The sequence below is a fragment of the Saimiri boliviensis genome, chromosome 15, assembly GCF_048565385.1.
Source record: "Saimiri boliviensis isolate mSaiBol1 chromosome 15, mSaiBol1.pri, whole genome shotgun sequence".
Lineage (NCBI taxonomy): Eukaryota > Metazoa > Chordata > Mammalia > Primates > Cebidae > Saimiri > Saimiri boliviensis.
The window spans coordinates 35,331,273-35,355,322 of record NC_133463.1 but is presented as its reverse complement, the minus strand read 5'-3'; the positions used below and the strand labels follow the sequence as shown (position 1 = coordinate 35,355,322).

The following is a 24,050-nucleotide window of genomic DNA, read 5'->3' as shown; positions in this document are numbered from 1 at the left end:
GACCTTCAGTTTATACAGAATTTGTCCTTTGGCTCATGTCTGCAGAATGGCTGCAGACCACGAATAAAGCCCTTTGTCCAGTCCCACCAAAGCCAACTCAGGGCAAAGCCACCTTCCCCAGTCCAGAGCAGACAACTCTGCAGCTTATGCCCTCTACTGCAGGGCTGCTGCTGCTCTGTATAGGAAGGAGAAGTTGGTCCCTGTCCATTGTGCAATCCCAAGCAGGGTGGGCTCACTTTCAATGGTCGTGGAACTGCCATGAAAAGCACTTTCTCCAAGTGCTTTTCTTCACATATACCAGTCCCCAGCAGGGAGAACCTCTTCTGAATCTGCAATAGTGGATGAAAAGAGTAGGGGATGCTTACCTCTCCATGTTTGTTCCTGGCTGCTGGTGCTGACCCCTTCAGTGATTGCCACCACATCACATTGATAATAATATATAAATATATGATATATAATTTATATTATTAATATGTAAATATATCAATTATATTTATATTTCTATGTAATTATAGTTAATTGTATTTATAATTAATTATATTTATATTTATTATATACTATATAATTATAATTATATATATTTAGACATTTGTTATAGTATATAATAATATAGACTGTATTTACATAGTATTAATATTATTATATTATTATATATTATATATTACATATAGAAATAATATATAAATATTATTTATTTATTTATATATTAAAATTTATGTTATTAATATCTTATGTAGTTATGTTACAATTATATAATATATAATTAATATATAAATAATATGTAATATATAAATATACAATATAATTATATAATTATATAATTGTATATTTGTATAAAGCATATATAAATATATATGATTATAAACATAAGATTATAACCTATGATTATATTATAATTATAAATTATATTAGGTATATATATGTTGTAATAAATGTGAGAATGATTTAGAAGCATCTTGCTAAAAGTCTGGAAAAGAAGGAAATATTCTGAAAAACTTAATTAGGATTATCATTTTTGGCTGAAGATCTAGTTGGACACTAAGCTTGGCCTGCTGTGTTCTCTCTCAGACACCAACTAGGAGAGCCCTGAGTCTTACTGTCTATTTGATGACCATACACTGGGTCCTAATGCAAGTTTCAGCACATTTCAAATAATGAAAAAAATACAGGCCAGTTTCTGTCAAAAATTCGATTAAGTTGGAAATATTTAACAGAAAGAAATTTACAGCAAAAATATAATGCAAAATATCGTATATTTGGAAATTAAGAAATATTCTTTGCAGTGACCTATTATTCAAAGAAGAAATCATTCAGAATTAATTGAAAAATTAATTAAATCATAAAAATATGGTGCTTATCAAGATTTATGAGATACAGATAAAGTAGTACTTGAACAAAATTTTCACACTAAACTACATATACAATATTAGAAAAAAAGACTGAAAATTAATGACTTAATGATCTATATTAGGAGGTTAACTAATGCAAAATGAACCATATGAGAGTAGAAAGGATAAAATAATAAATATAGGAATTGAAGTTAATAAAATAGAAAAAAACAAGAGGCTCAACAGAGTTCAAATTGGTTCATTGTAAAGAATAATAAAATCATTAAATATTGGCAAGACTGAAAACAAAGATAAAGTACAAGTAACAATATTAGGAACAAAAAGGGTTATAACTACAAATCCTATGGATGTTTAAAAGATGAGAGTATTATTAGTGTCATGATATCAAAATAAATTTTAGATGATATTAACAAATTCCTAGTAACGTATTTTATTACAAAATTGACTCAAAAATAAAAACACACTATAATTTTTTTTTACATCCATTAAAGAAATTAAATCATTAATCCAAAATCTCCCCATGAAGAATATTCCATGTCTTCACCGGTGAATTCTACCAAAGGGGACATAATTTTAATCTAGAAAATGAAGGAGTAAATTCACACAAGTAATGTTATAAGCCTGGTATAATCTTGATACCTGTATTTGACATTATCAGAAGGAGAAAATAAAATGATTGGCTAATTTTGTTCATGAATGTACATTCTATACAAAAACATAGACTATCTTCTGTATGTATGTATATAAGTATGTATTTCCATATGTGTGCGTGTGTGTATATATATATATATATATGTATATATATTTATATATATAATATATATAAAATGCATCATGCCCAGATTTAAGAAACATTCACTTAACAAACTCTTAAAATGTGGTAAAGCCTGTATAAACAAGTTCAAATATGTTCATAATAAAAACTCTGGGGAATAGATTTAGCGTATCTACTATCATCACTGTTATTTTGCAGGGTATTAGCAGTTCTAGCCAGTGTAGTAAAGCAAGAACAATAAAACATGTAACAATTTTTATAAAAAGAAAAGAGAAAAACTCATATCATTCATGCATGAAATAATTACATATGTAAAATATAAAAATAATACACTATATTTGAATTAATGAGAGGTTAAAAGTTTTATGTAATTCATAAACAATATGAAATCCATTAGTTTCAGTATACTAGCATCAAAGACAAAATACGTGAAAACTACCATTTACAGTATCTTTAAAAAAATCAAATCTTAGAAGTGAATTTAAATAAAAATGTATAGACTTGCCCCAGAAGAAGGTGTACAACTTTATTATGAGACATTAAGAATACCTGGAGCAAGTAAATATTTATAAATAAATAGAAGGAAATACAATGTCAATTGATTAGAATACTTGATATCAAAAAGCATAATTTCTGAAATTGATATATAGATTTAGATTTAGATTTAATATTAAGTAAAGTTACAATAGAATTTCTTAATGGCTTTTTACAAGCTTCTTTAAATTTTTAAATAAAAATGCAAATAGCCAAGAAGGGAAGGGGAAAGGAAGGGAGGTGAGGGGAGGTGAAGGGAGGGGAACGGAGGGAGAAAGAAAGAAAAAGAAAAGAAACAAAAAGGCAGACAGCCCAATAGAAAAATGAGCAGAAGACATGAAGAAGCATTTCATGAAAAGGGACATTTTTAAGTTACCAATATACATACATATCATAATATGCTTGACTTCACTATTATTATTCACAACTATCATTGGGGAAATGCAAATTAAATAATACTATTTTATGATATTGGTCAGAATAGAAAAATCTGACAATACCAAGAATTGGTGAGGCTATAGGGCAAGAATTAGTCTCCTACAATGTTGGTGGTAGTATAAACTCTTACAAGTTGAGTGTCACTTACTGAAATATTTAACCAAAAGTGTTTCAGATTTTTAATTTCTTTGGATTTTGGAATATTTACTTAAGCATTATAAGGTACCTTGGGAATGGGACCCAACTCTAAACACAAAATTCATTTATATTTTACATTATATACTATACACATAATCTGAAGGTAATTTTATATAATATTTTAAATATTTTTGTGCATGAAACAGTTTGTGTACATTGAACCATCGGAAAGCAAAGGCGTCATTATCTCAGGTACCCATGTGGACAATGATCTCCTGTTGTTTGGCATTACCATCATTCCTGACTGAATTTATATGCTACCAATAAGCAGTCATTTTCTTACATTTATCTACATATAAGTACTGAACAGTAAAAATTATGACATACCATTAATATAGTAAAAAGATGTGTTCAAGGTAACTTATGATATCATGTTGACATTCAGAAAGTTTTTAATTTTGGAGCATTTCAGATTTTGCATTTTCAGATCATCATCTGTGCATCCACCTTGGGAAACAGTTTGGCAATGTCTTATAAAGTTGAAGATACACATATCCTATGATCAGCAATTCTGTTCCAAGTTGTACATCTGAAGAAATGATAGTTTATGTGCAGCAAAGTACACAAACAGGAATATTCACAATATTGTTTGTAACTATCCAAACCTGGAAATAGCTCAGGTCTGCAACTACAGTAGCAGGTACATATAAATTGTGACATATTTGTGCAATTGGGTTTTTACTTAATATATTTGTTATATGTTATACTTAATAATGAAAATTGTGTACATGTTATAAACAATGTTGGGAAAGAAAGCAAGACACAAAAATATATTGTAAGGTTCTAATTTCGTTTCATATAAACTTAGATGAATGAAAAAATTGAATTATATTAATTTTGGCACTTCTAAAAACAATTTTAAGAATCTCTAATATTTGTATCTGAAAAAGCATACAAAATTGTTCATAGAATTGTTTATTAATTCCCCAAAACTCAAAATAAGCAAAACGCCCATTAGCAATGCAATGGACAAGTAATAACCACACTGCCTTGTGTGTACCTATGCAACAACCTTGCATGTTCTTCACATGTACCCCAAAACCTAAAATGCAATAAAAATGATAATAATAATAATAAAAAAGAATAAAAATGTCAAAAAAACAAAAAAATGAATAAAATACGTATTAGAATATCAATTGAATTACAGCATATAATATGTTGTAGATAAATATACAAAATAATAAAATAGAATATGAACATATGAATCAACTGCATGGACCCACATCAACATGGATACATCTCAGATGTCAGCTTTTCTGGTCTTTCCTAGTTTATTGTGGTTATTTACTTTTACCTGTCTTGTGCTCTCAGAGAACATTTAATGTAGTACTAGAATAATACTTATTTACCTTCTTGAGTGCCTTACTCTCTTTCCGACGTGAAAAATTAAGGGAGTTTCTTACTTCTGCATCCTGACTAGGGCCACTCTGCACAGACCATAGCTAATGGGCATGACCCCCTTTGCTGGGTCCTCGTGAAACTCTGTGGCACCCAGTGAGAGACAGTGGATCAAAACACTTCTTCTGACATCCTCTTTTCTCCCTTCCGAAGTTTCCCCTGTCCTCCTGTCTCTCTCTCTTGTTCAAGTAGTGCCCTGCTCTACTTCCCTATGCTTTAAATGCTGAGGTTATGTGTACAGAGTTTATTTTTTATTTCACATCTTATTTTAATCCCTAAAATCTATAACTTGGTTTCATTACCTTTACATTTTCACTTCTGCGACTGATTCTGTCCTTAATTATGTTAGAAATGAATTAGTATTATTTTCATTTGTTTTTATTTTCTGCTATGAGATAGCCTTTGTTTTACTCTATAGATAGAAAATAACCAGTATGTGTGTGCATGCCAGATGGAATAATAGATCAGGGCATTTTTTCCTATGAGCCCAAGTAGCCTCTGAATCTTAGCATAGTGTTGTAAGAAGTTACTACAAATGGAGTTGACATGTAGCTGAGATCTAATTGCCATTCCAGCTTTATTTCATTTTGTGACATAATGACAGATTAATGTTAAATCACCTCTACTTTAAAAAATACCTCCCGTTCTTAATAAATTATAATAGTTTCCTTCTGAGGGTCAAGTACCTACTCCCTAGCGTGGCACATAAAATGCTTTCTTATCATTTCAAATTGCTTTCCTTCTTACCACACATTATACAAGCCCTCCATCCCAGCCAGACAAATCCATTTATGGCTCCAATATCTAACGTAATGATCTCTGGGTCTAAGCCTTTATTTGGATTTTCATAACTAGAACCATCTTCCTTTTCTTCCAATCCAAATCTTATGTTTTTGAGGTTTAACTGAGAAGTAAAATATATTGAAGGGACACACTTCTTTTCAATCTTGTTAGGTAGAAAAAAAGTCAACTAGATCCATACAGAGCAATGTTCATCAAATGCAGTTTGGGATTCAGTATCTTCACCTATAAAGTGGAGTTCATAGTAACAGTGAAACGGAAAAAATACCACATGCTTTAATCAATCACATATTACCTATATGGCTATAGAGTCATTTTATTTATGCATATTTTCCTCTTAACTAGATTTTTAAGGTAAATAATGCATTTTTAATTTCCATTGCATTATCCTTCATTGTCCAATGAACAAAATATTTGTATAGCATCCACAGGGCATTCTTCTCAATAACTACAATAGGTAATAGGCAAATGTTCTACTCTTAATTTTAAAATAATTGTCAGAACACTCTTCATTTTACTGATGAAGATGAGGCCCATAGGGGAGACTCCACTTGCTCTGGATCATGCAGCTAGTTAGGGGTAGAGGCAGGACTTAAGTCCCTGTTGAAAGTAGTCTGTATACATGACAGGGTACTTAAGGTTCAGATTCAAGAGGTTTCGTCTAAATACGGCCTGCAGGGAGGCAAGCAAGAATGGTAAGGTGATAATAATCTAGAGAACACAAGGTGAAGGCTCTATCTTTCTCTTCTTTGGTCACCATGAAGATGGAGAGGAAGGACTCAAAAGGGATTTCAGCAGTGTAATGAACACCAGCTGGAACTTTCTGGAAGTTGGAGTAAGGAAGAGAACAATGCAAATGATGATTCTGAAGGGTTGAAACTCTCAAACTGGGAATAATAGGGAGGTCAGGTGAACAGCTAAAAGGAAAAGTGACTTTAGGTAGGACAACGGTAAACTTAAGTGAGGTCATCCAGGTTTTGGGGACTACAGAATAGATCTGTAAGTGATTAAAATAAGAAAAGACATAAACTGAGTAAGGGAATGAGCAAGAAGAAGAGAATTAAAAATAGCCCCCTCCCCTAAAAATTGTTTCAGAAGGAAAAGATTTGTGGTTGAGCACATGATAGAATAATCAAAATATATGAAGCAGGGTTACATCAATTATAAGATGGAAATCATGATATTTCTCTTAGTAAAAATAAAAATTGCTCAATTTTTAGAGGAATCTTTCATTACTACTTTTAATAGTTTGAGTCTCCAAAACATTTTAGTCAGTTTATGCCATTACCAAGAGGCACCCTCTTAAAGGGCTCTCTTAGCATTATGGCTTGCTGAGTCTACCTCAACCACCTATTCATCTACTTAACTTCTAATCATTCTTCAAGTCTCAGCTCACACATCACGTTCTTCCATTCACTCCTGCATTAATTCATGTTCTTGTTCACTCAGTTAATCTTTCCTATATAGATTGAACATCTAATAAATCCTGGGCACAACAATGAGTGCTGGATATTCAAGGATGAAGAAAGTAGACATGAATTCTGTCATCATTGACCTTGAAATCTAAACAAGTTCCCATCCTTATTACTCATGTCCCAAATAAAGGATGCAGGTATATTAGTTTCCTATTGGTGCTATAATAAATTGCCACAAATTTAGTGGCTTAAAATTGCACCAATTTGTTATTTTATGGTTTTAGATGATAGAAGTCACTGAAAATGAGTTTGGACATAGAGTCAAATTTTGGCAAGGCTGCATTCCTTATAGAGGCTCTAGAGGAGAATTAATTTTCCTGCCTTTTCCAACTTTCGGAGGTCACCTATATTCCTTGGGTCATGGCCCTGTCCATTTGCAAGCTGCCAGTGTGACATCTTCAAATCTCTCCTCTCTCATCTTCAAATCTTAGAAGAGATGAGGTCTCTTCTGTCAGCAATCTTCTCTGACTTCAAACTTCCTGTTTCATTGTATGACACTGGGCCTACCTGAGAAATCTAGGATAACCTGCCAATCTGAACATCCTTAAATTAATCAAATCTGTTACAAAGTCTCTTTTGCCTTGTAACGTAACGTATTCAGTTTCTGGAAATTAAAATGTGTACATCTTTAAGAGAGATTATTCTGTCCACCACACGAGGTCTCTTGCACCTCCATAGCATTTTTTGCACATCTTCTCTAGCCCTCATCACACTTCAAATTACTAGTTCAACTGACTAGTTTCCCTACCTGATTGTGAATCTGATGATGGCAGGGATTACTGTCTTCCTTGTTCGTCATTGTACTTACATTTTCTAGGACAGTGCTTAGAGTAGGTGCTCAATACATCTATATTAGCTGACTGCTGGGAGAAAAGAAAGAAGGAAGGAAGAAGGGAGGGAGGGAAGGAAGGAAGGAAAGAAGCAAGGAAGGGGGGAAAGAAGGAAGGAAGGGAAGGAAGGAGGGAGAGAAGGAAGGAAGGAAGAAAGGAAAGGAAGGAAGAAAATGTTCAATAATATGTGTACAGGTTTTAGAAAGGTAATGTTGTAGTTTGTCTTAAATGTTTCTTCTTATTTTCTTGAGAAATTTGGGATACAAATCTGCTCCTCAATAGTTAATTGATATCAACAGAAAATACTTTCTTTAAAAAAATATGAGTTACTCAGACTGTCAAAGAAACTTTTGAAGTATATAAAAAGTACTCTTAAATTATACAACTATGAATATTTTTTAATTAAAGAAGTTAATGAATATTCCACAGGAAAGAGCCGGCTTCCACAGTCTGGAGTTAATTGCCCACCCACACCTGATGGTTAATTTCTTTCTGAAATGTTGTTTTTTTGTAGATAAAGCCCATCATTTACCGCATTCCACATGGGTATAGATTAGTTGTCTCCTTTGCACATGCTCCAAGCTTACCTCATTTTGCTTAAGGCAGGATATTAACTGTGCATTCACTTTACTCTTTTCTAGGATTATGTGATTTTTATTGCTCTGGTTGATTTACTTAGAAGCTTAGAACACAAGGTTATAGCCATAAAATTAGTGCAATGGCAGAACTAAAAGGATACTACATAAGAGAAAACTTAACTTATTTTTGGAAAGATGTTAGAAATGTCCATCGTATTTAAATTTTCATTTGAGTGAATTGGTAACTTTACCATTAAGACTGTCTCTTTTCATTTAGAAGAAAATCATGAATTGCTTCTCTTAACATAGCTTACTTAAATTATTATCCACAACTACAGGCATGAGTCTGTTTTGCTTTACTTTATTTTTATTTTTGGATGGCCTGAAAAATACACATATTTCAATTAAAGGAATAGCAAAGAAGGAGGTTGGATTAAAAAAAAAAAAAAGACAAAGTGAACAAGGGCATGAACCAGACAATGGAAGAGACATTTTAAAATCACTATTGATAAAGCCCCAGACACTTTCAGAGTTAATAATCTATCATCAAGTATATTATGAGATAATTACAAGAAAGTAACGAAAATGGCAAGTACAATTTATAGGTGAAATGGGATAGAAAAGGAAAAAACCTGTTCAAGAATTTTTAATACCTTTTAATGACCATTTTCTAGTCAATTAAATGCAGTTATCAATTGCTCTAAGTAAGATATACATAGATTTGTTTTCACTGTAATATTTTTTAAGTTCAGAATGACAAATATGTTTTTGATCAGCTAACAGTGGCTTCCTAAAGCACTGAGTTGATGAAAATTTTAAGGTCTTTTTTGACCTCAGTGGCAAAAAGTATTCAAATTCATTAGCCATGTTTGCCCTGGCTGTGGATAGGGATGACTGAATTCATCTCAGACAGTTATAGATAATAATTTATGAAGCATTTTCCAGGAAGAGCAATGCATTGACATATTTTCCAAATAAAACAACTGCTAGTATTCTTTCAGATTAGAGTTTTTTTTTTCTAGCAAGTCTGTCTTATAGATACTACTATTATGTTTGGTAGTAAATGAACAATAATGCTTAAAGATCTTAGAAAAATTCATAATCTATTCTTAATTTTTAGGTTAAATATGAAAGCTAATTTATTCTACATAAATTTTTGAACTAATAATTTTAGATTGCAGATTATTTTGAAATATGTCCTATTTATAAAAGAGGTATTATTTGGTAAGAACAATGCTGTATAAGTGGATTTTAGAAAGGACAAAACTTGATATCAAATTGTGTCATTGTTATTTTAAGATGTGTTGTCAACAGTGCCACAATAGACATGTGTGCATGTGTCTTTATAATAGAATGATTTATAGTCCTTTGGGTATATACCCAGTAGTGGGGTTGCTGGGTCAAATGGTATTTCTATTTATAGATCCTTGAGGAATCACCACACTGTCTTCCACCATGGTTGAATTCATTTACACTCCCACCAACAGTGTAAAAGTGTTCCTATTTCTCCACAACCTCTCCAGCATCTATTGTCTCCTGATTTTTTAATGATTGCCACTCTAGCTGGTGTGAAATGATATCTCAATGTGGTTTTGATTTGCATTTCTCTAATTACCAGCGATGATAAGCATTTTTGCATATATTTGTTGGCTGCATAAATGTCTTCTTTGAAAAGTGTCTGTTCATATCCTTTGCCCACTTTTTGATGTTTTTTTCTTCTTGTAAATTTGCTTAAGTTCTCTGGATAGTAGCCCTTTGTCAGATTGCAAAAATTTTTTCCTGCTCTATTGGCTGCCAGTTCACTCTATTCATAGTTTCTTTTGCTGTGCAGAAGCTCTTAAGTTTAATTACATCCCATTTGTCTATGTTGGCTTTTGTTGCCATTGCTTTTGGTGTTTTAGTCAGTAAGTCCTTGCCCATGCATATGTCCTGAATGGTTTTGTCTAGGTTTTCTTCTAGGGTTTTTATGGTGTTAGGCCTCATGAGCAAAGACTTGGAACCAACCCAAATGCCCATCAATGATAGACTGGATAAAGAAAATGTGGCACATATACACCATGAAATACCATACAGCCATAAAAAATGATGAGTTCATGTACTTTGCAGGGACATGGATGAAACTGGAAACCATTATTCTCAGCAAACTGACCCAAGAACAGAAAACCAAACACTGCATGTTTTCACTTATAAGTGGATGTTGAACAATGTGAACACACGGATACAGGGAGGGGAACATCACACATTGGGGCCTGGGAGTTGGGGAGCTAAAGGAGGAATAGCCGGGGTGTGGGGGATTGGGGAAGGATAGCATTAGGAGAAATACCTAATGTAGATGATGGGGTGATGGATTCAGCAAAACACACCATGGCACATGCATACCTATGTAACAAACCTGCACAATCTGCACAAGTACCCTAGAACTTAAAGTATAATTTAAAAATAAAAGATGTATTGTCAAATATGTCAATGGTTTAAGTCATTCATTTAATCAAAGCCACTGCATTTTTAAAACTTACTGATGATTTTCTTTATATTTAATAAGAGTACGCACCTTTAAGCAATGATATGCTGGTGAATAACAAATGATTCTTGGATTGGGGATGTAAGGTGGGATTGTGGAGAAGTTCTGATCTGTAGCATTTGCCAATTTCCATGGTGTAATTATTTCTACTATGACTGATTTTAAGCTACCAACATGCTGTCATTAAGCACAGAAGATATATACACAACTGACTTTCAAGAACTGGCATCATTTGGCCCCAAACCATTACTGACTTCAAAGAAACCATATAAATGTTGTTTTCTTTAAAAAAAAAGTTTAAAAAAATTGGCATAAGAAACCTTCAAATATTAGTCTCCAATATACATTGTAAACATGATCAGTCTTACTAATTTTTAAATCTTACTTTGTAAGAAAAGATGTAACTCCATTATATATATTTTTACATATGTATATTACATGAATCATTTATGTTTTCTCGGAAAGCTTACCTAATATTTAATTATTAGAGATTTTTATACTGTGAAAATTGAATAGAATGTTTCCAAAAATGTATTTATGACCAGTCAACATTCCACTGTTGATTAGCACCAATATTCTTTGCTTAGAGTATTTTCTTTTTCCTGCGATCTTAATACTTTCTTATCTTTGATAATAAGCCAGGGCATATTATACCTGAAAATATAAATAAAAGCCTCTGCATTAGTAGAGGTAAATCCTATGTTTAATTCGGTAAATGAATGATAATGATTACAGTTGAGGGGTCAGTGGATGAGATATGTTGTGGCTCTTTTCAATTTTGCTTGAGGTTCTAATTTTCCATTTTAGGCCTATGGAAACATAGTCTGAATGTTCACTACCACTCAGCCTCCCTTGTCCTAGGAGAAATAGTGGAACAGAAGGCACTACACTGGCATATAGTTGGTTCTCATTAAATGGTTGAATGGGAGCAGGAGTTTGAGATGTTAAGCTTTCATTAGTGTTTGATTAATACTGTCCACATGGTTAGAATATTTACACATCTATATTATTTCTTTTTTTTTGGAATCTGATGTATCTTGCAAGGCTGCTTTTTGCATGAAGCCTTCCCTGATTACTCCAAAGAGACTACTCTTTTTTTTTTTTTGTAAATTTGCATTTTAATTCATTTTTTCATTTTAATCATGTCATTTATATACCAATGCTAGCCTTGACACTCAAAAGTATTATAAGCTCCTTAAGAAAGAAATAAGACCTCACTCAAATTTGTTATTACCCATTCCTTAAAAAAAATTATGCCTTAAAATTACTGATTATTTAATGTTATTGTCCACTCCTTGAACATAATACAAACATAACATGGTTGTTATTCAGTTAAAGTATATTATTTGATTAATAAATATAAATATAGATTTAAAGGTGAAACTGAAAAACAAGTCTTATACCAGACTACCACTTTTCAAATACATAGAAATTACTTTGTAGGATTTCTCCTTTTCCTAACAGTTACTGTCATATATAAATTTTCAGTGTTCATTTTTTATTTTCTCTTTTACTGTTTTTTTTTTTTTGTTTTTTTTTTTTTTTGATCTGTAAGCAGGATTTTTTTTTTTTTTTTTTTTTTTGAGACAGAGTCTCACCCTGTCACCCAGGCTGGAATGCAGTTGTGCCATCTCCGCTCACTGCAACCTCCGCCTCCCAGGTTCAAGTGATTCTCCTGCCTCAGCCTCCCAAGTAGCTGGGACTACAGGCTCACTCCACCATGCCCAGCTAATTTTTTGTATTTTTAGTAGAGATGGGGTTTCACCGTGTTAGCCAGGATGGTCTTGATCTCCTGACCTTGTGATCTGTGCCGTGGCCTCCCAAAGTACTGGGATTACAGGCACGGACCACTATGCCCAGCCCAGCAGGACTTTTTAAAATGCAGATTCCCTCCTATTTTCTTACAAATTGAGAACCAACCATATTCCCACTTTTATGTAGCCACTATACAGAAAAATCTTGACATTTTAAATGGCAACACTATTGATATTGAGAATTTTGTTTTTCAGAGACTTTCATAATGAATTTGAGTTTACTTGATAGACTTTGCCTGCAGTGGCGGGGGAGTCCGCATATGTGGTCTGCACTGCTCAGAGGGACCCCAAATGTGGTTTCTCCCTGTTAAGAAATAGGTCATATCGGCCGGGCGCGGTGGCTCAAGCCTGTAATCCCAGCACTTTGGGAGGCTGAGGCGGGCAGATCACAAGGTCAAGAGATTGAGACTATCCTGGCCAACATGGTGAAACCCCGTCTCTACTAAAAATACAAAAAATTAGCTGGGCGTGGCGGCGTGCGCCTGTAGTTCCAGCTACTTGGAAGGCTGAGGCAGGAGAATTGCCTGAACCCAGGAGGCGGAGGTTGCAGTGATCCGAGATTGTGCCACTGCACTCCAGCCTAGTGCCTGGTGACAGAGTGAGACTCTGTCTCAAAAAAAAAAAAAAAAAAAAAAGAAAAAAAGAAATAGGTCATATCATGTAAAGAAATCATGGCCCCAGGAATGTCAATCAAAAAGAGGTCATGAAGTCCTAAGTAAAATATTGTTGTTTTCATCATCAGGTAAATTCAGAGGCTGATTTACTATGAACCAAATGAAGCTTAATTTTCAGGGTCCCTCATACAGATCCCTTCCAAGGCTGTGGGACAAGCCCTAGCAATAGAGTTTTTTTGTGTGTGTTTTTGTTGTTGTTGTTGTTTGTTTGTTTTTTTAAGTGTTGATTCCAAAATTGTATAGGCACCCAGCACCACAAAACAGGGCTCTACTCTGGGCATACCTATCACGGATACAGTGTGATATTGTGGAAAACATACTATTCAGAATATCTAGCGACTTTGCTTTTTGTCTATGTTTAGTACTAACTTGCCAGATATCCTTTCAAAAGCATTTAAATTTGCTGAACCTCAGTTTGTCCACATATGAAATCATACTGGTAATTAACCTATTTTGTCTTCTTCTTTGAGTCATGTCATAGTCACCGAAATTGCATTCAAGTAATACAAAATCAGAGAGTTCAGAAATAATGATTTACTAAAAAGTGTAAAAATTAAATGTGTTCAGAATTAGTGTTGTTAAACATGAGGTCACTGTTACCCTCCCACCAGTCAACAAATTAGCAGCAGAAATCTCTTAGAATTCTCCCTAACTCAAGTCTCTGTTTCTCCTACAGAAGAAGCTTTACAGTCCTGCCCTAATGAGAAGTATTCTTTAATCCTGGATTGCAGTGGATTTACCTTTTTTGACTATTCTGGAGTCTCCATGCTTGTTGAGGTATTTACAGAGCTTGTGTTTACAACTGTTCCTTCCCTTCTGTTCAGTAACAGAGGTTTTCACCAGTTTCTCTCTCAACTGCATAGTCTCGAGCCTGCTTATTGCAATACTCATCTCACCCCATTATTTGCAAAGGACGTAGAACTTTATGCCTCCCACCACTGTAGATTTGTTTTCAGGAGATCCTATTCAGCTTCCAGTTGTATGTATGTCAGGGTTAAGGATATTTGCATGGGGTAGTCAGAGAGAACAGAGCATAGACTTGAGATACAGGGAGCATAGGATCTCCTAGGCATCAATTTACCAGGATTCTAGAAAGGAAAAAGCCCCCTCTAGAGCACAGGCTGCATTAGCAAGTGCCTTGGTGATGGCAGGAGATTTTGTCTCACATCACAGTTGGGTACAGTTCTGCCTAATACCATTCCTGGTCTCACACACAGTGCCCAATGCAGGGGCTTTTCTCTGTTCTCTCAGGCAATGGTGCCTCTTTCTCTACCCTATGATCTCCATGGGGTCTCCATAATCCAGGTATGAAAAAAACAAAAACAAAAACAAAAAAACTCTATTTATCACTTTAAAATTGACGTAGCTTACAAACCCCATTTCCACAGATGGAAGAACACCTAATTTTGCCAATTCACAGAAAACTCAGATACTTCTAAGATTTTTTTCTCCTCCTTTTTTCTTGTTTAAGTAAATACTAAGTCAAAAGGGAATTCATCTCCTTTCCGATTTGTTTTTGTTCTTTCCCTCAATGCCCTGAATTGGTGGTGCTGGGATGTCTTGAGGGTGCGGCAGCATCTGTTCCTGGGTTTCCTCAGGCCTCTGCCCACTTCTGAGCATTTGAATTGGCTCACCTCGTCTTCAGGTGTTTACTTCTGAGAAGTTTTCTTACTCAGGCCACCTAGAGCCTCCCTGTGTGGCTTGACATTGAGTCAAATACTTAATTTAAACCTTCTGGAAATTTCTGGAGCTGTTTCCTCACCCATTGATCTCTCCCTGAACTCTGGTTCTGTCTGTGCAGCTCAGGGAAGCTGCATTTTTCTCGGGTCCCCATCGTCATGCCAGGGCCCAGAAACTGCTTTGTGGCAGACTGCCACGATCAGAGGGCTTACCCCATTTTTTTCTCCCTTTTTCAGGAAACCCAGCACAGGGTTTCCTGAGGAATGGTGTTTAGACAATCAGGCAAATGCTGATTGTCTAAACACGGTTGTATGTTTTTGTCCAGTTGTGCGCTCTTTTGTGGAGATAGGATAGTCTTACATTAGTTACATTACACATCATGATCAGAAAGTGGAAATTAGACATTGAGGTTTAAAGAGTTGAGATCAGTATCCTTGAAAAGATATCAGGTTATGGATTTGGATTGTTTTCTTGTGGTGTGGCATACCTTGTGTCTCTATTCATTTGTATCTTAAATTTACGTTGAAATGTCCAGCCCTTCAAACTCAAGATAGTGCAAAGGTCAACATTAGTGTTGCTCTCCTATGAAGATATGAGTGGGAGTGTGTGGAGAATTGCTCAGTATGTGGGAATCTCAGCACAGTCCCAGCCACATCATACTAGCTGAGGCGTGGGGAAAATCATCTCACTTGTCTGGATCTTAGTTTATTTTGTAAAAACGAGGCAGCAATTTTGTTTCAGAATTAGCAGATATTTCAAAAATAAATAAATTGTTTAAAACAATTGAAGGTTAGGTATCAGAGGCCTGAAATCTAGTGGCTATTTTTAGCAAGTCGCCCTTCTCCCCTATGTAATATGTTTTTATTTTCTTGTGATTCACTATAAAACCTTTGCACAACTGGACATAGGATTCAACCTGAATACTTCATATTTTCTTCCAACTGAACCTAAATTGTAAACATGTGGTTCCTCTTCACATGAGGGCCTCTTGTATTCGGCATTTTTATTTACTCTGTGTTGCTAAAATCTAAAAGAGTCTCTCAAAATTGTGTGTTTAAGTCTCTTCTGGGTGCTCATTGAAAATGCAGTCTTCTGGGTCCTGATTCTGATCTAGGAGCTTAATTTTAAATGCACATAGGTGATTCTGATGCAGAGGATTCAGGAATCCTATTTTGAGGAACATTAGACTAGGATTGTGTGTGTGTGTATGTGTGTTTTTAACTGAGAAAGGCCAATATGTATGGTTTTTGCTCAATTGGATTTTAGATTGGTTTCTGAAATTAATTAGCTTCCTTCTCTTTATATTACAAACAGGACTTAGGGTTAATAAAGAAAGAAGGAGAAATGGTTACCTACTCCCACTGGATTTAGGATCCATGGCTGACAATTCAGAGAAATTCAAACAATCTGGGTGCTGGACAGGTTGAAAAAAGGCTTATTTTTTATCATTCATCTTAGTGGTTTTAAAGATCTATACATTGGAACAACAGGATCAGTCAACTGATGCAATTTATTTTTAAAGTGGCATAAAATTACATTTCCTTAGCCAGGTGTTTTTTATCTATATAAACAAAACCAGCAGTTTTGTGTCAGTTTTCCCTTTAAAATTTCCTTATTATTCCTGCTTTCTTTATTTTATTATGGTTACAGTAACAGTATGATCTATGTTAAAAACATAGTCTTTAAAGATAGACTAAGGCTGGATCCACATATCATCCATATACTAGTTCTGTGATCTCGGCTTAAATATTTATTTGCTTTTCTGTAAACTGGAAGTAGAAATGCCAACTTCCTCAAATTGTTGTGAAGCTTTAAAATGATATATTGCATATAAAGCACCTAAGGAAGTGTCCAGCAGTTATCAAGAACTCAATAATGCTAGTTTCTGTTATTTTTTTCTCATTTTAAAAATGTCATTCCTTAAAGTATAAATAATATCATTGCAGCTAATATTATTTCTTAGTTCCAGCCACCTTGGAAGAAGGTTCAGAGTGAAGAGCCACAGAGACTCCTCAGCCCTGCATGGCTTCATGCTTTCTAACAACACTCCCCGGATTGTTTTCTTAGTTGCTTTAGCATAAGGAACATTCTCGTGGGAGTTGTAGGTTGAAGGAAGTAGGGTGACTTCTCTTTATTCTTTTACTTGGGACACTGGAGAGGTCAGTGAACTGGAGATTATATTTATCAGCATCAACAAACCACCCATAGCAATGTGTTTATGTTTCACTGAGCTTAAGAAAAAGCCAAACACTGGGAGGTCACCTTGAATTAATCATTTTGACTTACAAAAATGGGAGCCATTTATTCAATAGCAAAGATACATTCCATGTTAATTTTTGTTATTTGTTTTCTCATTTATGCTCAGTAATGTACCTCCTTTTATTTCACAATTCTTATCACATGGAAAGAACTTACTGCTGGAATAATGTGAATGAAATTTTGAATGTATAATGCAGACTATTAGAATGTATTGTAAATGCAGCTTTCTATACTTTATGTGTAAGGTACATCACTATTATATAATGAAATCCATCCTCTGGTAAGTAAAGTGGCTAAACTTACTTTTACTGAAGTTCATAGACTGACTCTGATTTGGGTGAATTTAAGGTCAGAGCCTTTAATAAGTGGTCTCTGCTTGAGATTTTCTAGGACTTAAAAGAGGCAAACTTTTAAAAGAGGCCAAACAAATGAGTTAGAATCTCTCATCTTGCATTTCTTTTAAAATGGAAGTTGGGTAGTCAAACTTGGCTTGGATTATGGTGACGTTCTCAATTTGCAATTCATTCACAGGGTTTGTAGAGCTCATGAATATGCCCAAATTATTGCAGAATGTTAAAGCAAGTGGTAGGTCAGCAGCTTTCCTCACTTTCACAAAAGGGTTCTTGTTTCCAAGAAGAGGTTGAGAACAGTTTTATTTCATTCTTATAGGACTGGAAAGACAATGTTTTTACTTGTATTAAAGGATGTGGAAACGCTAAGCGGTCAAATTTAGTTGCAGTAAAGGCAGATGACCTGCTGTATTAATCTTAGTCTTTTAGATGCTTGGCAGATTATGCCTGACTGTGTAACAATGCCTCCCTCTGGTGGTTTGACTTCATAAACATAGGCTCTTTTATTTCTTTTTCAAGAAAGTTTGATTTCTTCTGAAGCCCGTATTATTCCCTCCTGCTGGGTATTCTGAATTAATTGTGGGTATCCTATTTTAATTCTTGCAGCTTTACATGGACTGTAAAGGCAGGAATGTGGATGTATTGTTGGCCCACTGTACGGGTAAGAGAATGTCCCTGGCTAAATGTGAATGTGATTCTTCTGGTCTTCCACATGTATTCTTATATCACCTGTGCTTTCTTGTAGCTTCCTTGATAAAAGCATTGAAGTATTATGGAAACCTAGATTCAGAGAAACCAATTTTTTTTGAATCAGTATCTGCTGCAATAAGTCATATACATGCAAATAAGGTGAGTTGATGAACATGGCCTGCAGGGGTTATAAGAAAATTCAGAATGTAGAATCGAGGCATTGCATTTTAACTTATTACTCCATTGACATCTAAAATCTATTAACACCCTGCCCCCAATCTCAGATTTTCTATTAGAAGTAAAAGGATGTGGCTGGGCACGGTGGCTCACGCCTGTAATCCCAGCACTTTGGGAGGCCGAGGCAGGTGGATCACCAGGTCAAGAGATCGAGACCATCCTGGTCAACATGGTGAAACCCCGTCCCTACTAAAAATACAAAAAATTGGCTGGGCATGGTGGTGCATGCCTGTAATCCCAGCAACTCAGGAGGCTGAAGCAGGAGAATTGCCTGAACCCAGGAGGCGGAGGTTGCGATGAGCCGAGATCGCGCTATTGCACTCCAGCCTGGGTAACAAGAGTGAAACTCCGCCTCAAAAAAAAAATAAATAAATAAAATAAAGAAGTAAAAGGATGTGCCGGGTGCGGTGGCTCAAGCCTGTAATCCCAGCACTTTGGGAGGCCGGGGAGGCCGAGGCAGGTGGATCACGAGGTCAAGAGATCAAGACGATCCTGGTCAACACGTCTCTACTAAAAATACAAAAAATTAGCTGGGCATGGTGGTGCGTGCCTGTAATACCAGCTACTCAGGAGGCTGAGGTAGGAGAATTGCCTGACCCCAGGAGGCGGATGTTGCGGTGAGCCGAGATCGTGCCATTGCACTCCAGCCTGGGTAACAAGAGTAAAAATCCGTCTCAAAAAAAAAAAAAAAAAAAGGAAGTAAAAGGATGTTTCCATTCCTTTTTTAGGCCAGTTATGAACTGTTGTTTAATAATTTGGATCTTCTGGCCGGGTGTGGTGGCTTACGCCTGTAATCCCAGCACTTTGGGAGGCCAAGGCAGGCAGATCACAAGGTCAAGAGATTGAGATCACCCTGGCCAACATGGTGAAACCCCATCTCTACTAAGAACACAAAAATTAGGTGGGCGTGATGGCGCATGCCTGTAGTTCCAGCTACTCAGGAGGCTGAGGCAGGAGAATCATTTGAACTCAGGAGGCAAAGGTTGCAGTGAGCCAAGATCGCACCACTGCACTCCAGCCTGGCAACAGAGTGAGACTCCATCTCAAAAAAATATATATATATATATACACATAAAATTTGGATCTTCCAACAATGTCACTGCTCTGAGGATTGCAAACTGCTATGAATTGCAAACTGCTTACTTGTAAAATAAATGCTTCTTTCAGGATCTACTGTCCTGGGGATTTGGATCCACCTCTCTCATATATTAAAACTCTAAATATTATAAATATGGCCTTTTAAGTTTTTCCTGCTCTGATATCTTGCTTCTAAGCTTATATTGCAATCTTTGGAAATATCATTTGCAGAGTCTAGCACTCACACAATCTGAAGTTATCCTACAAATGCTGGACTTACGGTTTCGTTTTACAGTTGTTCTTAGAGTTTTGATTTCCTGCTATTTTTCCTTGAGTTTTGAATTGTTTTCCCTTTCCTCATCCCTAGAACAACATTTGGTGCTTGCAGAGTCATCCCTATTGTATATGATCAGAACAATATATATTTACAAAAAATAATAATAGCACTATTATTATTATATCTAATATATATTGAGTGCTCTCACAATATTCCAGGAATATTCTAAAAATTTTACTATGTTGTTTAACTGAATTTGCTATAACCTTATGAGGTAGATACAATGATTTGACCTATTTTAGAAACAAGGAAACTAACCAAGGAAATTACACCATCTCTAAGTGGTAGAGCTGGTTGCAAAGTCAGAAGTTTGACTTTGAACCTGGAGCTTTGAACTGCCCTACTATGATGCCTCATAAAATGTTCATTTTTTTTTTTTAACTTGACAGCTTGCTTCGGTTACTACTGTTCTTTTACTATGGTACCAACTAGAGAGTTGATTAAGTAGCACATACTTATTTTTTCCTCTTCTGTTTCAGAATTTGAGCAAATTCAATGATCACAGTGAAGTCTGAGACCCTTTTGTCGCAGTACGACTCTTGTCTTTAGCAACTGCCTGAAGAGGCCATATGCTGACATTTTGCACAACTTTTTTGTTGTTTGAATCCTACAGATGACCTCAGCTACAATAAGTATGATGTGACTTAGTAAGTGCATAACCGTTGGAAAGAATTGCCAACATTTTTTCTCATTTTTGTTAGTAAGAAGATTCACTTAATTATTTTATATAAAAATTGCTATGCCTTTAGTTTTAGTGTGTTGAAGGATAAATATAGTTTTATTTCCTTTTATCACAATATTTTGTGTTGTTTTATTTCTATTGTGCTGTAAGTTGGTGTTTAAAATTGAGAAGTAATTTTATCATAAGCAATTTGGAACATTTACAAGCCATTTGTAAAATTTTAAGATAATCTGTAACTAATACATAAAAACAATTTAGCAAATATGCCATTTCCTCACAACTTCTCTCTGAATAGGCCACTGAAATATCAATAAGGCTAAATATTACTTTTTACAGTAAGATGTGAAATTCACAAAAAGTAAACCAAACTAAACAAATGAAAAACTGGAAATAATTTGTTGCCATATCCTTCCACACATTCATTCCTGAAGTATTCAGGAATGTTTTTGTGATCAAAAGACCAAGTTCTTGACAATGGTCTGTTTTGCATGAATATTGGAAATGCTTAGGGTTTTCAGACCCAGTAGCTCTAATTTTAACATTTCTACCCATTACGAGGGTCTGTTTTCCATTGAAGTTTTGTTAGAGAAAAAGAATATGAAAATTATACATTTTATATTTTTTCAAAAACATAATTTTTAGATCAGAAAATATCACTAGCAGAATAGCTTTGTGCTATTCCAGTATAAGATGAACTGTAATAGTTTTTGACTTTCTTATTTCAGAGATAGTAAATATACGTTTATCTATATCCATATGGATGGATAAATATGTAGATCTTCATAGAATTTTTTCTTTTGTTAGAGGAGAGCTTGATGTGGTTATCTACAAACCCACCAAACCAAAAGAGTAATTGACAAACACCATAGGCTAGTGTGAACTGTATGTTATTGCTTTCATGCCTGTACATATACTTTCAATCACATACAAGTACACAGATTTTCACATTTTAATTTAGCAAAATGATTTACCTAGGAAATAATTCTCACCTTCAAAGATAGGCATATACATATAATTATTCTTAAGTTTTAACAGCATTTTAACTGCTAAAAATTACCAGAGCAAGAAAAAGCTAGGTACTTTAAAGTGAGTTTGAGAAACAGATTGAAAATAAAATTAAAAGACCAGCCATTTAGGAGTTTTCTCTGGCATCTATAAAAGTAAATTCTAGTGCCTGCCAAGTGATGGATTAAAACCGTCTCTAGCAAAAGTGTGGTAAACATTCATATGGCCCTTAATTTTAACATTAAATCCTAGGTAAGGCAATGTAGTAAAATGAAAGAGAATTAATAGAGATTTCAAATTCTTATAACATATCCAACCATTCCAATTTCGATCAAAATGAACTATAAAGAATAGTCTTTGTCCATATGGTAGCCTCAGTCTCTTTATCACTAACTTGGATTGAAATCAGTGAGGTCAACTCACATTCCCATGAAACACTCTTTCAGGGAAAAGCAGAATTAATAATTGGAAGTGAAGTTTCATAAGAGAAAATAATTTTATTCTGCTTTGTCCAGTTAAATTAGTCCAATGATGGATGGTAATATTTACCATCTCTAATCCATTGGTCACTAGCAGAGAAGCATGAGTCAAGGAAAGTTTACAAATATATATTTTGATGTGTTATAAATTGTTATTTTGCTATGCAACTCCTATAATTGAATTTATATAATGCAGGAATTTTCTAATTTGTTAGAGATGATGGATCAGGTCTGACATTAAAATCATATTTAATTGATGGATGATTTTTATGGTTTGTTGATAAAATGGGCACAGGATTGTCACAGCAGTTGCATTTGAATGCATTTCTGTGTTTACAGTAGAAGTTCAGTGGATAAAACTTTAAACCTCGTAACTTGGGTGTCAAATGTTAATGTTGTATTCAAAGTAAAGAAAGGCCAAATCATGTACTTTATGAAGACCTTTGTTTAAGACTGTCAAATACTAAGGCTACAATGACTGTTAACATGGAAAAAGTCTCTGGTATTGAGTTCTGAGAGTTTAAGAGGAAAACATGAGTTTAGACACACAAGATTCTAAAATGCAAATGTTTATTTCGAAGCAGGCATTAACAACACAAAAACTGTATAATGGTCTTGATGCTGGACTGTTTCTAGAGTCACACTGAATTATTTTTATGAGATTACCTTATTTCTATACATGACAAACTACTTCCATAATACTTATTATGGTAAAATAAAATTGGAAAAAATTAAAACTGACCTATAAGAGTATTAAGGACCTAACTGAGTGACAAATATAAATTAAGCATAAAATATGTAACAAGGAAAAGACTGTTAACATTACATTTATGCAAATTAAATGCCCTTAAATTTCACCATTTGTCTTTCATTTTAAAGGTTATTTGCCCCCGATTATATGATTCAAGTGTTAGAAGATTTAGCTTGAACTACTTTGCAGTAATTTATTTGACAGTTCTCTATTCTATAAATGTGTAATGTAATGAGGAAAGAGATTTTTCTTTTTTAATGAAAACATTAATGTGTTAATACCCTGTATGGATAATGTTTGACATTTAGTGGTTTCCAAAATATATTGGTATATTATTGAACATACATTATGCCTTAGAAAGGTACCATCTATATTCTGTGGGATGCTAATCTAATTCAATGTAGAATATGCTATTTGGCAATGAGTTGGTGGCCAGATTTCAAATAGGGAGTTAAGTGGTACTTTCACAATCCAAAGATTTTTAGTTAAAAATTATGTAGTCTAATATGCTGCACTTATTTTTTATATTTTTCAATGCATTTAATTATCTTCTTTATAATTCTTTGTACTAACTCAGCATGTAACAACCAATTTACATGGAAATAAATTGAAATATGATAACTATTATGCTTAAATGGATTTGTGTCTATTATTTCAGAGTATTTACTCTCCTGCAAAGCAAGTAATACATACTGTTTCTGGGAATGACCACAGAGTATTGTGTTGAATATTCCTGGAAGTATCCATTATTCTTGGCAATTTATTCTTACAAAATTTCAACCTAGGACTGTAAGGTATGGTGCCTTAATTTATGGACTGCTGATAAAAATACTTTTTGCTACAAAACTAGATTTATACATCCTCTTTTACCAGGTTTACATCCTTTGCATTCTAATTTTAATTAATATATACATTTTATTTTTTAAGTTTACTTTGGCTCTTTATTATATACGGTTGTTTATTTGCCTTTCCTGACTTCATAGGCTAAGTTCAATGTTCTTCAGTATATTAAAGGCTACTTTTCCAAAGATAAGAAGCTAAGGAAGTCTTCTAGGTATTACAGATATGGCAGATAATAAAACAGAAAAAGAATAAAAGCCCTCATGAAGTTTATGATC

At 34.4% G+C, this 24,050-nt stretch overlaps 1 protein-coding gene across 4 annotated transcripts in view; it reads left to right on the top strand.

Moving 5' to 3' along the window:
- SLC26A7 (solute carrier family 26 member 7) overlaps positions 1-23,795 on the top strand; it is a 149,142-nt gene extending 125,347 nt beyond the window's left edge. For 2 of the 4 annotated variants that reach the window (XM_003940520.4, XM_074386879.1), the window contains exons 15-18: positions 14,062-14,162; positions 18,281-18,335; positions 18,420-18,523; positions 20,495-23,795. In XM_003940520.4, coding sequence (XP_003940569.1) covers positions 14,062-14,162; positions 18,281-18,335; positions 18,420-18,523; positions 20,495-20,530 — 296 coding nt within the window. In that variant the 3' untranslated portion in view covers positions 20,531-23,795. Of the gene's footprint in view, positions 1-14,061; positions 18,336-18,419; positions 18,524-20,494 lie in introns of those variants that run through there. The other 2 variants (XR_012514071.1, XR_012514070.1) reach the window with 1 other exon arrangement.
- Positions 23,796-24,050: the final 255 nt, after the last annotated feature.